Genomic DNA, 18680 nt, shown 5'->3' with positions numbered 1-18680 from the left:
GTCCTTCAACCTACACACCTTGATCAGACTGCACCAGGATTAATTTTGCAGTGGTTTTGTTCCGTAGAGCTAATTTATGCAGTGATCTGCAACTTCCCTAAGAGCCTCATGAATTAAATTTGAGGCCTATATACATGGCCGGTCGAACTACCTGGGCACTGTCCGGTCAGGATTAGAGGGCTTCAGAAGCACCTTTAATTTCCACATTCAGCTGAACAAAGGAGTGAGCTTGCTTACTATAAGCAGTGGTGAGGCTAAGGCAATTAAGAACTAAAGGGTAGTGCAAGGAACACACTAGAAAATAGAGACTTCATGTTCGCATTCCTACAGGCGAAATGCAAACCCTGGGACTTAACAGATAGAGCAGTCGACTCTTCACTCATGGCGCCCCCTCTTAAATAGATGAAATGATACGCAAATGGGATTGTGATCTCTATGAATACTAGGGACTACAGCAGCACCCTTCACCCTGGATAACAAGGCCATGGCTACGAAGACATAATCAATTCTAGGAGCAAGAGTCCTCACACACCCAAATGGGTGTCATGCTTCATCATCGGAACTGCTCCTCATCAGACCGGCGCTGCAATGTCTGACGGGCACCCCCCCGTAGGGGGGCTCTTTTGCCAGAGATCTTTTCTCGATGACGCCAAGACCCCAAGAGTGAGCTTGGAAGGAAAAAAGAGAAAGGAGAGATACACTAAAGGCTAAGATTGGCTATGGACCCAAACCTAGGGGTAACAATTTTATTAAACCATGGAGGGTGAAGGCCAAGATTAAAAACAATGAGGAGAGTGAAATGAGGATAATGATCAAAACACTCTCACACTTTTTGGAAGAAGGGAGGTGAGGAACTGCCAGACCATCCCTGGAAAAGGGTCAACATGTTTTGCGTCCAATCGGATCCCGCGACGCTTCTTTAGGACCAAGTGGATATATGTTTCTCCTCTAAATCTCGGGGGTGCCCGTCAGACATTACAGCGCCGGTCTGACGAGAAGCAATTCCGATGATGAAGCATGACACCCATTTGGGTCTGTGAGGACTCTTGCTCCTAGAATTAGGACTTCTCCATCCTCCTGTCTCGACAGCAAGAGATAGAGGAGTTAATAAATACCAATAATCATGTCAGTTTATGGGTATGCATATACTCACAAGCATTCCAACCCTGGAACTACTGCTTCCTGTCTAATTTCATGCCCTGTATGCAGATTTGCAGAAAGGGGGCAAAATCGGCCCGCTAGATACCAAACCGTGATATCATAGATGCCCTCGCTTAATCTGAGAGGCCTTCATCACAGTGCTGATGTACAGAGAATTCTGCCATAACAAGTCACCTCACTGAATGGCACCAAAAGTGACAAGAGCATTTATTTTACAGGACAAGTAGATTTCTGAAGCATCCCGTTCCTTGGATGAGTAAGTATTTTATCAAATACCAAACCTCTGACAGGTACAGAGATACAGTTCTTTCTACGAAAGAATCACGATTACACCTTTTAAATATTCTTTTAAAAACAACAATAATTTGGGCATAAAAGAGTATGTTTTAAAAACAAAATGTAAGTATCATTAGAACATCTTATACAAATTTAAGTATCATAATAGGATTGATGCATTGTGCGTTATGAATTTTATTCAAAAAAGGAAATACTCGTTTTTTTCTCTGCATCACTTCATTCTCGGTTTGTGGTACAATACGTGAATTTACAAGATAAGCAGGCTGGAAGAAACTCAAAGTTTGATTTCCCTTGCTCGCTTCAGTAATCAAAAGCTGCAAACCGGTAATACAAAATTAACTTATCAGCAAAAACCATGAATTAACTGTGATAAATAATTCAGAGTTGCAACAGCTTGGAAAAGGCATGTATCAATAACACTGAAATGAAAAGTTGGAATCACCTATAAGACAACATTAACCATCCAAAACTGACTCGTTATCCAACAGGGAGTTCAAACGGGGAAATGGCATAATTGTAATGTCTCTACTACAAAAGACAACAAACAAATGTGTAATGGAGCTTGTATGTGAGCATTCACAGCTGCATGAAACCTCAAATAAGCACCAATGATTCATTTTTTGGTACCGACACAGTATACAAGAGGATTTGAATTGCTTTCCAATGCCATGACAGACACAAGTCTCTCAAACTTTAATTCATCACCGTTTACAGACATGGGAAGCTACATGTATATTTAGGAATCTGCTTGAATGCACTAGATTAAAAAAAAAAAAAAAAAACTTTTTCTTTGGTTCTGCAAGTCTTTTGTGAATGGTGACAGTTAAGTTAAAGTAAATATTGAGCTTGGGTTCAACCTACAAACTGTGACCTCTAATAACATCTTATGATCGGTCTCTCATCCGATTCTGGGCAGTAGATTAACCCCTTCGCTGCCAGGCCTTTTCCCCCTCCTGTGCCGAGCCTTTTTTTGGCTATTTAGAGCAGTTCGCGCTTAGGCCCTCATAACTTTTTGTTCACATAAGCTACCCACGCCAAATTTGCGTCCTTTTTTTCCAACATCCTAGGGATTCTAGAGGTACCCAGACTTTGTGGGTTCCCCAGAAGGAGGCCAAGAAATTAGCAAAAAAAAAGTGAAAATTTCGTTTTTTTCAAAAAAATTGGAAAAATGGGCTGCAGAAGAAGGCTTGTGGTTTTTTCCCTGAAAAGGGCATCAAAAAAGGGTTTGCGGTGATAAATTCACCAGCTTCCCAGCTTTCAGGAACAGGCAGACTTGAATCAGAAAACCCAATTTTTCAACACAATTTTGGCATTTTACTGGGACATACCCCATTTTTACGATTTTTTGTGCTTTCAGCCTCCTTCCAGTCAGTGACAGAAATGGGCATGAAACCAACGCTGGATCCCAGAAACCGCAACATTTCTGAAAAGTAGACAAAATTCTGAATTCAGCAAGGGGTAATTTGTGTAGATCCTACAAGGGTTTCCTACAGAAAATAACAACTGAAAAAGAAAAATATTGAAATTGAGGTGAAAAAAACATCAATTTTTCTCTAAGTTTTACTCTGTAACTTTTTCCTGCAATGTCAGATTTTCGAAAGCAATATACCGTTACGTCTGCTGGACTCTTCTGGTTGCGGGGATATATAGGGCTTGTAGGTTCATCAAGAACTCTAGGTACCCAGAGCCAATAAATGACCTGCACCCTGCAGTGGGTTTTCATTCTATACCGGGTATACAGCAATTCATTTGCTGAAATATAAAGAGTAAAAAATAGCTATCAAGAAAACCTTTGTATTTCCAAAATGGGCACAAGATAAGGTGTTGAGAAGCAGTGGTTATTTGCACATCTCTGAATTCCGGGGTGCCCATACTAGCATGTGAATTACAGGGCATTTCTCAAATAGACGTCTTTTTTACACACTGTCTTACATTTGGAAGGGAAAAATGTAGAGAAAGACAAGGGGCAATAACACTTGTTTTGCTATTCTATGTTCCCACAAGTCTCCCGATAAAAATGATACCTCACTTATGTGGGTAGGCCTAGCGCCCGCGACAGGATATGCCCCAAAACACAACGTGGACACATCACAGAAAACAGAGGTGTTTTTAGCAAAGTGACTACCTGTAGATTTTGGCCTCTAGCTCAGCCGCCACCTAGGGAAACCTACCAAACCTGTGCATTTCTGAAAACTAGAGACCTAGGGGAATCCAAGATGGGGTGACTTGTGTGGCTCGGACCAGGTTCTGATACCCAGAATCCTTTGCAAACCTCAAAATGTGGCTAAAAAAAACACATGTTCCTCACATTTCTGTGGCAGAAAGTTCTGGAATCTAAGAGGAGCCACAAATTTCCTTCCACCCAGCGTTCCCCCACGTCTCCCGATAAAAATGATACCTCACTTGTGTGGGTAGGCCTAGCACCCGCGACAGGAAACGCCCCAAAGCGCAACGTGGACACTGCAAAAAACACCTCTGTTTTCCTTCAAAAATTTGGCTAAGTGCCTACCTGTAGATTTTGGCCTGTAGCTCAGCCGCCACCTAGGGAAACCTACCAAATCTGTGCATTTCTGAAAACTAGAGACCTAGGGGAATCCAAGATGGGGTGACTTGTGTGGTTCGGACCAGGTTCTGTTACCCAGAATCCTTTGCAAACCTCAAAATGTGGCTAAAAAAACACATGTTCATCACATTTCTGTGGCAGAAAGTTCTGGAATCTGAGAGGAGCCACAAATTTCCTTCCACCCAGCGTTCCCCCACGTCTCCCGATAAAAATGATACCTCACTTGTGTGGGTAGGCCTAGCACCCGCGACAGGAAACGCCCCAAAGCGCAACGTGGACACTGCAAAAAACACCTCTGTTTTCCTTCAAAAATTTGGCTAAGTGCCTACCTGTAGATTTTGGCCTGTAGCTCAGCCGCCACCTAGGGAAACCTACCAAACCTGTGCATTTCTGAAAACTAGAGACCTAGGGAAATCCAAGATGGGGTGACTTGTGTGGTTCGGACCAGGTTCTGTTACCCAGAATCCTTTGCAAACCTCAAAATGTGGCTAAAAAAACACATGTTCATCACATTTCTGTGGCAGAAAGTTCTGGAATCTGAGAGGAGCCACAAATTTCCTTCCACCCAGCGTTCCCCCACGTCTCCCGATAAAAATTATACCTCACTTGTGTGGGTAGGCCTAGCGCCCGCGACAGGAAATGCCCCAAAGCGCAACGTGGACACAGCCAAATTTTTGAAGGAAAACAGAGGTGTTTTTTGCTAAGTGCCTACCTGTAGATTTTGGCCTGTAGCTCAGCCGCCACCTAGGGAAACCTACCAAACCTGTGCATTTCTGAAAACTAGAGACCTAGAGGAATCCAAGATGGGGTGACTTGTGTGGCTCGGACCAGGTTCTGTTACCCAGAATCCTTTGCAAACCTCAAAATGTGGCTAAAAAAAACACATGTTCCTCACATTTCTGTGGCAGAAAGTTCTGGAATCTGAGAGGAGCCACAAATTTCCTTCCACCCAGCGTTCCCCCACGTCTCCCGATAAAAATGATACCTCACTTGTGTGGGTAGGCCTAGCGCCCGCGACAGGAAACGCCCCAAAGCGCAATGTGGACACAGCCAAATTTTTTAAGGAAAACAGAGGTGTTTTTTGCAAAGTGCCTACCTGTAGATTTTGGCCTGTAGCTCAGCCGCCACCTAGGGAAACCTACCAAACCTGTGCATTTCTGAAAACTAGAGACCTAGGGGAATCCAAGATGGGGTGACTTGTGTGGCTCGGACCAGGTTCTGTTACCCAGAATCCTTTGCAAACCTCAAAATTTGGCTAAAAAAAACATGTTCCTCACATTTCTGTGGCAGAAAGTTCTGGAATCTGAGAGGAGCCACAAAATTCCTTCCACCCAGCGTTCCCCCACGTCTCCCGATAAAAATTATACCTCACTTGTGTGGGTAGGCCTAGCGCTCGCGACAGGAAACGGCCCAAAACACAACATGGACACATCAAATTTTTTCATAGAAAACAGTGCCTACCTGTGGATTTTGGCCTCTAGCTCAGCCGGCACCTGGGGAAACCTAGCAAACCAGCGCATTTTTGAAAACTAGAGACCTAGGGGAATCCAAGATGGGGTGATTTGCGGGGCTCTGACCAGGTTCTGTTACCCAGAATCCTTTGCAAACATCAAAATTTGGCCAAAAAACACTTTTTCCTCTCATTTCGGTGACAGAAAGTTCTGGAATCTGAGAGGAGCCACAAATTTCCTTCCACCCAGCGTTCCCCTAAGTCTATCCATAAAAATGGTACCTCACTTGTGTGGGTAGGCCTAGCGCCCACGAAAGGAAATGGCCCAAAACACAACGTGGACACAACATATTTTTTCACAGAAAACAGAGGTGTTTTTTGCAAAGTGCCTACCTGTGGATTTTGACCTCTAGCTCTGCCGGCCCCAGGAGGGGGGGAAAATGCCCTAAAATAAATTTGACCCCCCACCCCCCCAAACCCCCCCCCGCCCAGGAGTGACCCTTGCCTACGGGGTCGCTCCCCCTGCGGGACATTGGCGCCAAAAAACGAATCCCCGGTGCCTAGTGGTTTCTGCCCCCTTGGGGCAGATTGACCTAAAATCGACCAATCTGCCCCCAAGGGCGGCAGAAATGGTCTAACTACAGTTTGCCCCCCAGGGGAGCGACCCTTGCCTGATGGGTCGCTCCCCATCTCTAAAAGAAAAAACACACAAAAAAATGTGCCCTGGCGCCTAGAGGTTTCTGCCCCCCCCTGGTGGCAGATCGGCCTAATAGTAGGCCGATCTGCCCTCAGGGGGGGCAGAAATGGCCTAAAATAAATTTGCATCCCCAACCCCCACACCCCCACCAGGAGCAACCCTTGCCTACGGGGTCGCTCCCCCTGCGTGACATTGGCGCCAAAAAACAAATCCCCGGTGCCTAGTGGTTTCTGCCCCCTTGGGGCAGATTGACCTAAAATCGACCAATCTGCCCCCAAGGGGGGCAGAAATGTTCTAAATACAGTTTCCCCCCCAGGGGAGCGACCCTTGTCTGATGGGTCGCTCCCCATCTCTGAAAAAACAAACAAAAAACACCCAAAAAAATTGCCCTGGCGCCTAGAGGTTCGGCCTAATAATAGGCCGATCTGCCCCTAGGGGGAGGCAGAAATGGCCTAAAATAAATTTGCCCCTCAACCCCCAACCCCCCCCCACGGAGCGACCCTTGCCTACGGGGTCGCTCCCCCTGCGTGACATTGGCGCCAAAAAACAAATCCCCGGTGCCTAGTGGTTTCTGCCCCCTTGGGGGCAGATTGACCTAAAATCGACCAATCTGCCCCCAAGGGGAGCAGAAATGCTCAAAATACAGTTTGCTCCCCAGGGGAGCGACCCTTGTCTGATGGGTCGCTCCCCATCTCTAAAAAAAACAAACAAAAAAAAAAAAAACACACAAAAAAAATTTGCCCTGGCAACAAGAGGTTTCTGCCCCCAGGGGGGGCAGAAATGGCCTAAAATAAATTCCCCCCCCCCCCCTCGGAGCGACCCTAGTCTACGGTGTCGCTCCTCCTGCGTGACATTGGCGCCAAAAAACAAATCCCCGGTGCCTAGTGGTTTCTGCCCCCTTGGGGCAGATTGACCTAAAATCGACCAATCTGCCCACAAGGGGGGCAGAAATGGTCTAAATACAGTTTTCCCCCCAGGGGAGCGACCCTTGCCTGATGGGTCGCTCCCCATCTCTAAAAAAACCAAACAAACAAACAAAAAAAACACACAAAAAAAAAATTGCCCTGGCAACAAGAGGTTTCTGCCCCCAGGGGGGCCAGAAATGGCCTAAAATAAATTTGCCCCCCCAACCCCCACCCCCCCACCAGGAGCGACCCTTGTCTACGGGGTCGCTCCCCCTGCGTGACATTGGCGCCAAAAAACAAATCCCCGGTTCCTAGTGGTTTCTGCCCCCTTGGGGCAGATTGACCTAAAATCGACCGGGGCATAAATGGTCTAAATACAGTTTGCCCCCCAGGGGAGCGACCCTTGCCTGATGGGTCGCTCCCCATCTCTAAAAAAACAAACATACAAAAAAAAAAAAACACACACAAAAAAAAATAGCCCTGGCAACAAGAGGTTTCTGCCCCCCCCGGGGGTAGATCGGCCTAATACCAATAGGCCGATCTGCCCCCAGGGGGAGCAGAGATGGCCTAAAATAATTTTGCCCCCCCTCCCCCGGGGAGCGACCCTTGCCTACAAGGTTGCTCCCCTTGCGTGACGGCGAAAAAAAAAGATCCCTGGTGCCTAGTGGTTTCTGCCCCCCTTGGGGGCAGATTGACCTAAAATCGGCCGATCTTCCCCCAAAGCGGGCAGAAATGGCCTAAATACATTTTGCCCCTCCAGGGGAGCGACCCTTGTCCAAGGGGTCGCTCCCCATCTGTAAAACAAAAAAACAAAAAAATCCCTGGTGCCTAGTGGTTTCCGCCCCCCTTGGGGGCAGATCAGCCGAATCAAACTAGGCTGATCTACCCCCCAGGGGGGCAGAAATGGCCTAAAATAATCCCCCCCCTCCCCAGGGAGCGACCCTTGCCTAAGGGGTGGCTCCCCTTGCGTGAAATTCACGCAAAAAAAAAAACTCCCTGGTGTCTAATGGTTTCGTGGCCTCATCAAAATAGGCCAATCTGCCCCCAAGGGGGGCAGAAATGGCCTAAATATAATTTGCCACCTAGGGGAGCGACCCTTGCCTAAGGGATCGCTCCCCACCTAAAAAAAAAGAAAACATCACAAAAAAAAAAAAATGCTCCCTGGTGCCTAGAGGTTTCTGCCCCCCCTGGGGGCAGATCGGCCTAATAATAGGCCAATCTGCCCCCAGGGGGGGCAGAAAAGGCCTTCCTAAAAAAATGCCCCCCCTGGGAGCGACCCTTGCCCAAGGGGTCGCTCCCTTTTGACAGTTTCATTGAAAAAAAAAAAATCCCTGGTGTCTAGTGGGGTTTCAAAAGCCGGATTGCAAGCAATCCAGCTTTTGAAACCCTGTGAGAGACTTCAAAGGGAAGGAAATACATTTCCTTCCCTTTGAAGCCTCTCCGGGCCTCCCCCATGGGATTGAAAGAGAAATGCAAAAGCATTTCTCTTTCAATCGCGCTGGAAGCTCTGCTTCCAGCACGATGCGGAGACCCTGTGACTAATCAGCGCGTGCTGACGTCACAGGGGGGGTTGGGGGGTCGGGTGGGAGGGGAAGGGCTTCCCCTTCCATCCCTGACTTGGGGGGGGTGGGGGGAACCCCTCAGAGGGAGCGCTAGCGCTCCCTCTGGGCACAGGATGTAATGGTTACGTCCTGGGCACAGCAGCACTGTGCCTCAGGACGTAACCATTACGTCCTGGGCACAGCAGGGGTTAAGGATGGTGCCAATAAACAATGTGAATGATTCCCTCTCGCTGATCTCAATCATACATTTAGGCACCACATTCGCCATCTTCCCCAGATACAGATAATGCAAATGTTAGGGGCGGTGTGCTCAGAAAGAAAGTGTCCCTGCTTGGTCTATAATGAGGGACTTAAAATGTGTCTCTATAGATTCTCTACAGAACTCCTAACCCCCAAAACAGTATGGCAAATTTCAGTTGCACTGAAAGGCTGGTGGACATAAATTCATACAACTGGGTATATGCCTCTCGCAATAACACAGTTCTGTGGGTTTCTGTAAATGGCTGCATCTCCTTTATGGAAGATCACATGAAATAAGTTGTTCAACATAGGTAATTCACAGGCAGATGGGTATGTAGGTATCATACTTTGGAAGTTGTCCCAGATCTTGCGATCGAGCTGGTCAAGTATTGGGTGGTACGAGGTTTGTGAAACCAAACCTATATATCAACCAAACGTGCGATTCTCAATCAGTGCAAATGTTTTCTGAGCATAACAAAGCTCTATTGGAGAAAAAAGGGCCGCCTAGATTTTAGATGTATACAAATATCTCCTACCTTCCACATGAGGTGAGGATACATGGCCTGGTCAATTTTAATGGTAATGGCAACTGTGGGGTGAGTGCAGAATGTGCATGTAAGGGTTTCAGGTGAAGAAGTGTAGCATGACACCTAGTAAAAGGTGTTCTTCTGGGGATCTGGCAGTGAGGTTTATTTTTGTTTTGTTTTTTAGAGTGTGAGGGTTGCCAGGTATGGGATTCTTTGGAATGGTGAAAGCTAAATGATATATAGAGGGTTTCTTGAGAAGTGAGGTGCAAGAAAGAAGCCAGATATGGGATTTCTCTAAAGGAGATGGAGTGACAGTAAGCGAGGTGGGGGAATACTTGTGTATTTAAATAAACACACAAAATACCATTAAAAATGTAATTATGTGCTGCCACATTTTAACACTGATGCTTCAAAATGAAGTGTCAGAAGTGAGTGATGTTCCATCAGAGTTCTATGGTATAAACTATTTGCTGTGCATGAATGGAATACCTGTTTTTCCACACAGGTTTAATTAACATCTTGAAAAACTACTTTGAAAACATAGGAAAATAATATCTCACATTCTTTACAAAAAAGAAAATAATTTCATACCTTACAGCGAATCAACAATGTCTGTGACTTCTTGTGATATCTCACAGCTCCAGGAATAACCCCATGTTCTGTATGTAAACAAAACAAAAGCAAATTTTGTTGCATGTACCAAGATTTGTTCCCATACTATATATATTTATATATATATTATTTACTATGATGCCTGATCTGCCCTTTGTTTTGGGTCAACAGATCTGGTCTGTTTGGGAGTTTGGTACTACTGACAGGTCTAATAGTGTTGTGTACCACGGCTGACGTGCCCACATTGGCGCTATGAGGATCAGATTGAGCGTGTTTTGACGCAGTTTGTGGACTAGAAAGTGTAAGCAAATATCCCTGACCAATTGATCCATAGAGCATTGCCCTTGGATAGGGGATGTGGGTATCTGGATGCGAAGTTTGGGCATTTTGCGTTTTCGCTGGTGGCGAACGGATCTATGTCTGGTGTTCCCCACTGATGAAAGTATTTATGAAGTATTTGAGGGTGAATCTCCCACTCGTATGTTTGTTGATGATTTCTGCTGAGAACATCTGCTAATTGGTTGTGTATCCCTGGAATGTACTGTGCTACCAGGTGAATTTGGTTGTGTATTGCCCATTTCCAAATTTTTGGAATTAGAAGGGAGAGTTGGGACGAATGTGTCCCTCCTTGTTTGTTTAGATAATACATTGTGGTCATGTTGTCTGTTTTGATCAAGACATTTTTGTGAATAAGGAGAGGCTGAAAAGCTTTGAGTGCTAGGAAGACAGCTAACATCTCTAAGTGATTTATATGTAGCTGTTTGTGTTGGGCATCCCATTGTCGTTGAATGTTTTGATTGTTGAGGTGAGCTCCCCAGCCAATCATTGATGCTTCTGTTGTAAGTATGGTCTGAGACACAGGGTCCTGAAACGGCGTCCTTTGTTTAGGTTTGTGGCATTCCACCACTGAAGGGACCTTTATGTTTGGCGGTCTATCAACACTAGATCTTCAGGTTGACCATTGTTGTGCAAAGCACTGTTGCAAGGGCCACATGTTTAGTCTTGCATGTGGAACAATCGCAATACCCGATGCCATCATGCCCAATACTTTCATCATGAATTTGACACTGTACTGTTGCCCTGTTTGTATTTGTGCCAATATATTGTGAAATGCTTGTATTGCTGGCGGATTTGGGCTTGCAAGAGCTTGTTGAGTATTTAGTAAATACTGTTGAATTTGTGCAGGTTGTAGTTGTAACCTTTGGCAGTTTATGGAGAACCCTAGGGTGTGCAGGGTTTGTATTACATAATGCGCATGTTTTTTACACTGTGTATGACTGTTTGATTTTATTAGCCAATCGTCTAGATATGGAAAAACATGAATGGGTTGTCTTCTTAGGTAGGCTGCGACTACCGCCACTGGGAGCTGTTGTTATTCCAAAGGGTAACACTTTGAACTGATAATGCTTTCCTTGAATGACAAACCTGAGATATTTTCTATGCCCAGGATGGATGGGTAGGTGAAAATACATATCTTTAAGGTTTAACGTTGCCCTGAAATTGTGTTGCTGAAGTAGTGGGATAACATCCTTTAGTGTCACCATGTGAAAGTGTTCTGACAGGATGTAAAGAGTGAGGGTTCTGAGATCTAATATTGGCCTTAAGGTTCTGTCCCGTTCCGTTTTGGGAATGATGAAATACAGTGAGTAAACTCCGGTCCCTATTTGATTTTGTGGCACAGCTTCTACTCCTTGTTTGAGTAATAGAAATTTGACTTTTTCCTGCAACAGAGTGATATGGTCTGTGGACAGCTTGTGTGGTTTTGGTGGAATGTTTTGTGGAGTGTGTGTCAATTCTATGCAATAGCCATTGCGGATAATTGTTAATACCCACCTGCGTGTGTAATGTTTAGAGAATTGTTGTGGAACTTTTGCAGTCTTCCCCCCACAGGTGAGGTGTGAATTGAGAAGGAATGGCACAAGTCACTGCTTAGTTTGTTGTGAGGCTTGTTTTGATGTTTGATATTTCCCCCTGCCTCTGGGCTACTGGCCTCTAAGTGCTTTTGAAACCACCTCATTGGTATTGAGGTTGGTAGGCCGACTTTGGCTGTTAGGTGGATGCCTCGGCAGTTTGGGCTCTAAATCCACCTCTAAATTGGGGTTTACGAAAGGATCCCTGTGTTGTGTGGTATACAGTGCACCCATGGCTTTTGCGGTGTCTGAATCCTTTTTCATCTTTTCAATTGCAGTGTCAACCTCTGGGCCGAAAAGGTGTTTTTGGTTGAATGCCATATTGAGCACTGCCTGTTGGATTTCAGGCTTGAATCCTGAAGACCTAAGCCATGCATGTCTCCTCTTGGTTACAGCAGTGTTGATGGTTTTAGCTGCTGTATCTGCAGAGTCTAGGGCTGACCTGAACTGATTATTAGTGATGGCTTGCCCTCCCTCAACTATCTGTTGTCCCTTTTTTGCTGTTCCTTGGGGAGATGTTGGATTAGGTCTTTCATCTCGTCCCAGTGGGCACTATAATATCTAGCCAACAATGCCCGAGAGTTGGCTATTCTCCACTGGTTGGCTGCCTGAGACGCCACCCTTTTCCCCACAGCATCAAAGTTCCTACTCTTGTTGTCTGTGGGGGTGCATCACCTGACGACTGCAAACTTGCTATCTTCCTGGCCGCGGTTACAACTACTGAGTCTGGAGGTAGCTGTTGGGTAATGTAGACAGGATCGGAAGGAGGTGGCTTATATTTTTTCTCCAATCAAGGAGTAATTATCCTTGCTTTTACTGGCTCTTTAAATATCTGGTCAGCATGTTTTAGCATGCCAGGGAGCATAGGAAGCAACTGATATGTTGCATGCGTGGAGAAGAGTGTATTAAATAGGAAATCATCCTCTAATGGCTCAGTATGCATGGTGACATTGTGATATGATGCCGCCCTAGCTATGACTTGTGTAGCCTGTACTATCCTCTGGTGGTGAAGGCTTAGAGGGATAGCAATCTGGGTTATTGTCTGGGATGGGGTCTGGATCATAAAGATCCCATGGATCCACATTGTCCTGCTGCAAATCAAATGAGTGTGATGGTGACTACATAGGTGTAGGACTGGTAGGCAGAGAGATATGTAAATTTGGAGAGTGAGGAGGAGTCTGAGGAGGAGAACCTTGAGGAGGTGGAGGTCTCTCCTTTGTTCTTGGCAGTTTAGCTGGAGGCTGTGTAGTGTCCAATTCCTCTTGAAAGGCTAATTTCCTATTTGGTTTTGGAGGAGGTGCGGTTAAAATTCTGCCAGTCTCTTTATGGATATGAATCCAGGCTTGCCTTTCATCCATTGCCTCTATTTGTGAGTCCTCCGCAGTAGCTTTGTGGCTTTCTTTAAGTGCTTGTGAAAGTCCATGCTCCTCAGTATAAATAGGCTTTTTCGGCTCCGAAGCTGGCTTTTTCGGTATCGAAAAGGTTGGGGTTGAGGATGTCTAGGCTCCGAAAATGATTTTTGAGATTTTGACTTGAAAGAGCGGTGTTTTTCTTGGTTCGGAGACGGAGCTTTGGCTCGAGTCTGATGGCTTTGGAGGGGTGGCCTTTTTCAGTGCCAAGCTGGTGGGTTTTCCTCCTCGGAATCCTGGTCGGAGTCGGATCCTCGAACGGAGACTGCGGTCTGCATGATTTCTTCCCCTTTGATGTCGAGATGTTTGGTGCTTTTTGATGCCATCTCGAGTCTCCGTGCTCTTCTGCCTCAGAGCTTGTTTTTCGACCAGAAGGATCTGCAGGCCTCGCAATTTTCTTCCCGATGGTTGGGGGAAAGGCAGAGATTACAGACGAGGTGTTGGTCCGTATAAGGGAATTTATCAAGGCACAGAGGACAGAATCGGAATGGAGTCCGATCCATGAGGCTTCCACGCGGTCGGCCAGACGAGGCCCAAGTTGGGCACGCGCGCCCGAAGGGCGAGTAGCGATGTCTGTTCCGACAGTACCGAAGTGTCGATGGAAGTGGTAATGCGATAGATACAATACAGTCGAAAAAAACAGCGTTTTCAACGTTTTCCGAATCAAACTATCGGAGCAAAAGGAAACTTGTCTGAACCCGATGGCGCAAAGAAAACAATCTAACATGGAGTCGATGCCCATGCGCAATGGAGCCAAAGAGGAGGAGTCACTCGATCCCGTGACTCGAAAACACTTCTTCGAAAGAAAAAAAACTTGTAACACTCCGAGCCCAACACTAGATGGCAGACATATGCACAGTATCTTTATCTGCAGCTACACATGCCATCTAACACACATATATATATATATATATATATATATATATATATATATATATATATATATATATGTGTGACAGTCTGACATCCAGCACTTATTGTATAGGGGTCAAGGACAACGAGTTTTCATATTTAATTTTCTCTATTAGACAAGGCCGGTCGAAGGTCCTGCAGCACAAACACTTTGACAGCCAGTTCACAGTACTATAGTATGATTGGGGGAAAGAGAATAGTCTGCTGCCAAGGCAAGATATGCATCCCTATGTACACAACTATTAAAGTTGTATCTAAGGTTCAATAACGTAAAGCCTTTACAATTAGGGCATTTGACCTAAGAAAATACAGTGAGCTGTAAGCTTCACTTGCTTTAGTGACAGCAGTGGTAAATAAAAACATGTACATGTTTATAAAATAACAAATTGTGGCTGGTTAGAAGGCTCCTCCATTAAAGGCAAATAAATGCAGAAGAATGGAAGCACGATTGGTGATTGCTTATTAGCAAAATAAAATGTACCCAAATATTAATTGTAATTTGAAAACAAATGTTTGAAGGTCACAGGCAGTTTTTAAGGACAACTTTAAAAACCATTTATCTAAGGCTTCACTTAAAAAGTGTTTGAGGAATACTAGATATCTATGATCTTGAATTGGTGCAGATGGATGACTTTCAAGAACTTACATGATGTTTCAAAAGTAGGCATGGAAACCATATTTCTAGTAAACCTTTGTTGATCCTATTTTCGCATGAGTATGTACACTTGTTTATTTGCTCTTGTTAAAATATGCAGAGCAAATGCAAATTCACTTGTTAAAACGTTGTTCTTCATTGGGGAAATATTTTCCCACATGGAGAAAGTCCTTTCCATATACTTCACTTTTTTTTTTCTTTCTTTCAAGTGGCATGCCTTTCCATTTAGGAACATACATTTTAAGCCTGCCCTAGTCAGGGGGAAATTGTCAATCTTTTGAGTGGGTGGAAAAGGGCTGCATACGAGTTGATATCCATAAAAATATACTTTTGACTATGTGCACAAACTCATATGGCATTTGTACCCGGAAACTACAATTTTCCACCTAATTCCAGTACCTTTACGTTTGCCCTCACTAAAATCTACATGCAAGCCTTTTGCCAGTGCAAAACAAACTTTAGCGTGGGTAAGCCAAATTTATGTGTGGACTTACAACATTTTGACATCAACAAGACTTTGCAGAGTTCATCCAGTTGTAAAAGTTTAAAGCAGTCATTGATTTAGTGCCTGGTATATGCTCACAATTATGGCAAACATGGGAAGTGAGGCACAGTAAGATGAGGTGATATACACAAGAATTACACAAAGCGATCAAGAGAAGGAGGTGAGATTGTGAGTGGTCGCTATGATCTTCCTCAGCAACCTAGACACTTGGCTCAAATAAAATCATGTTTTATTTACAGTTACATTTTGTGAAATCGACCTATAGTGATCAAAAAGCTGGCCTAAAAGAACGAGTTACTTACCTTCGGTAACGACTTTTCTGGTGGATACATTAGCTACCTGTGGATTCCTCACCTAATGAATACTCCCATGGCGCCAGCATTCGACGGAAATCTTCTTACTAGTCTCTGCACGTCGACGAGGACGTCACTCTAGCCCACGCGACGCCGTCTGACGTCATACAGGCAATAAGAGGTCCTCGACGACGTGCCGACGTCAGTACCAATCATTTTTTACGTGCATGAGAACAACCAGGCAATGCAATGAAAGAGCAAGGCAACATCCCATTACATTGTAAAAATACACAACATTGCATGAATAACTGTAAATCTTATATATATATAACTCTCTCTTTTTAAAATATATATACACATCAAGTATATACACAAAGATATATACATATATACATATATAAATATATTATATACAACATCTATTGCACCCTCGAAGACCAAGAGGAGCGTACTCAAGGATTACTTGGTAAGACCAGAAAGGCAACGGGGAGGCGGGTGGGACCGTGAGGAATCCACAGGTAGCTAATGTATCCACCAGAAAAGTCGTTACCGAAGGTAAGTAACTCGTTCTTCTGATGGATACAACTACCTGTGGATTCCTCACCTAATGAATAGAGTCCCAAAGCAGTACCACGCCCGGCGGTGGGTGCCTAAATGGTCAAACCAAGAAATCCTGCAGCACTGACCGTGCAAAATGGCCGTCCCTTCTAACCTCAGAATCCAAACAGTAATGTTTTGCAAAAGTGTGAAGGGACGACCAAGTTGCTGCCTTGCAGATGTCGACCACAGGAACACCTCTGGCCAAGGCCGAAGTGGCCGACTTCGCTCTGGTGGAATGAGCTCTAATGCCCTCAGGAGGATCCTTCTTTGCCAAAGAGTAACAGATTTTAATGCAAAGAACAACCCACCTGGATAGTGTTCTCTTGTGGACTGCCTTTCCTCTCCTCTTGCCCACGTATCCAATAAACAGCTGATCCTCCAGCCTGAAATCCTTTGTTCTATCAATAAAGAAGCTCAACGCCCTCTTTGGGTCCAGACGGTGCAGTCTTTCTTCCTCTTTGGAAGGATGAGGCGGAGGATAGAACGTGGACAAAGTAATTGCCTGAGCCAAATGGAAAGGTGAAACAACCTTCGGGAGGAAAGCAGCCTTGGTCCTCAACACCACCTTATCCCCATAAAAAGTTGTATAAGGGGGCTTTACTGATAAGGCCTGCAACTCACTCACTCTCCTTGCTGATGTTATAGCTATCAGGAAGACTGTTTTTAAAACCAAATACCTTAAGGGGCAAGAATGCATAGGTTCAAAAGGGGACCCCATAAGGAAAGTCAGGACCAAGGACAAATCCCATTGCGGCATAACGAATGGCTTTGGAGGATATTTATTTAGAAGACCTTTCAAGAATCTGATAACAATAGGGAATTTAAATAAAGATGGTTGGTCTGGAAGACATATGAAGGCTGACAAGGCCGATAAATAACCCTTAATGGTAGCCACTGCACAACCTTTCTGCGCTAGAGACAGAGCAAAAGACAAAACGTCCGATAGATGAGCATGCAAAGGATCAATCTGCCTCTCTCCACACCACGCAACAAATTTAGACCATCTATTAGCGTAGATAGATTTAGTGGAGTGTCGCCTGGCCGCTAATATAACATCCACTACCTCAGGCGGGAGAGAGAAGGAACTCAGGTTGCCCCGTTCAATCTCCAGGCATGTAGGTGCATACTCTGGAGGTTGGGGTGTAAAACCTGCCCCTGCGACTGCGAGAGGAGGTCTGCCCTGAAAGGGAGACGGCGCGGAGGGCACATTGAGAGTTGGAGAAGGTCGGAGTACCATACCCTCCTTGGCCAATCCGGAGCTATTAGGATGACTAGAGCCCGGTCCTGGCGAATCTTCCTCAATACTCGAGGAATCAAGGGTATGGGAGGAAACGCGTAAAGCAACTGGCCGCACCAGGTTATTTGAAACGCGTCCCCCAACGCTCCCTGCATCGGATACTGGAGGCTGCAGAATAACGGACAATGCGCGTTCTCTCGAGTGGCAAACAGATCTACCCGAGGAAACCCCCACCTCTGGAAGATTAAACGGACTTGATCTGGATGGAGACGCCACTCGTGGTCTGCCGAGAATTGGCGACTGAGACTGTCCACACGCACGTTCAAGACTCCGGCCAGATGGTTTGCTATCAAGCAAATCTGATGGTCCTTTGCCCAGGACCATAGTCGAAGAGCTTCTCTGCAGAGAAGGTACGACCCCACTCCTCCCTGCTTGTTTATGTACCACATCGTGGTAGTATTGTCCGTTAGGACCTGTACCGACTGACCACGAAGGGAAGGGAGGAAGGCCTTGAGAGCCAGACGTACAGCCCGTAACTCTAACAGATTGATGTGAAACATCTGTTCCTCTGGAGACCAAAGGCCTTTGATCTCCAGATCCCCCAGATGAGCTCCCCACCCTAGAGTGGAAGCATCCGTTATGACTGTGGCCACTGGTGGCGACTGCTGGAACGGCTTTCCTTGTGAAAGATTGTTGCTTGCAATCCACCACTTCAAATCCACAGCAGCATCTCTGGAGATCTTGACAGTACTCTCTAGATCCCCTTTGTGTTGAGACCACTGCCTTCGGAGGCACCACTGAAGAGCCCTCATGTGCCAGCGAGCATGCGTGACCAACAGAATGCAGGAGGCAAACAGACCGAGCAGACGAAGGACCTTGAGGACTGGAACTACCGCTCCATTTCGAAACATTGGAACCGAATCCTGAATATCTTGAATCCGCTGAGGCGGAGGAAAGGCCCGACCCAATGTTGTATCCAGTACTGCCCCTATGAACAGGAGGCGCTGAGAGGGCTCTAGGTGAGATTTGGGCTCGTTCACTGAAAAACCCAGGTCGAACAACAACTGGGTTGTTGACTGCAGATGATGCGACACAAGCTCCGGGGACATGGCTTTGATCAACCAGTCGTCCAAGTAAGGGAATAC

The 18680-nt window shown here is 45.6% G+C and overlaps 1 protein-coding gene across 5 annotated transcripts in view; it reads right to left on the bottom strand.

Annotated features, from left to right (window-relative positions):
• MTFMT (mitochondrial methionyl-tRNA formyltransferase) overlaps window positions 1-18680 on the bottom strand; it is an 81885-nt gene that overhangs the window by 14954 nt on the left and 48251 nt on the right. For all 5 annotated transcript variants that reach the window (XM_069222829.1, XM_069222828.1, XM_069222830.1 and 2 more), the window contains one exon: window positions 9994-10061. In XM_069222829.1, coding sequence (XP_069078930.1) covers window positions 9994-10061 — 68 coding nt within the window. The remainder of the gene's footprint in view (window positions 1-9993; window positions 10062-18680) is intronic.

This window comes from Pleurodeles waltl, chromosome 3_1, assembly GCF_031143425.1.
Source record: "Pleurodeles waltl isolate 20211129_DDA chromosome 3_1, aPleWal1.hap1.20221129, whole genome shotgun sequence".
Taxonomy (NCBI): domain Eukaryota; kingdom Metazoa; phylum Chordata; class Amphibia; order Caudata; family Salamandridae; genus Pleurodeles; species Pleurodeles waltl.
Note: the sequence above shows the minus strand (reverse complement) of the source record. Positions and strands in the feature narration are given on the sequence as shown.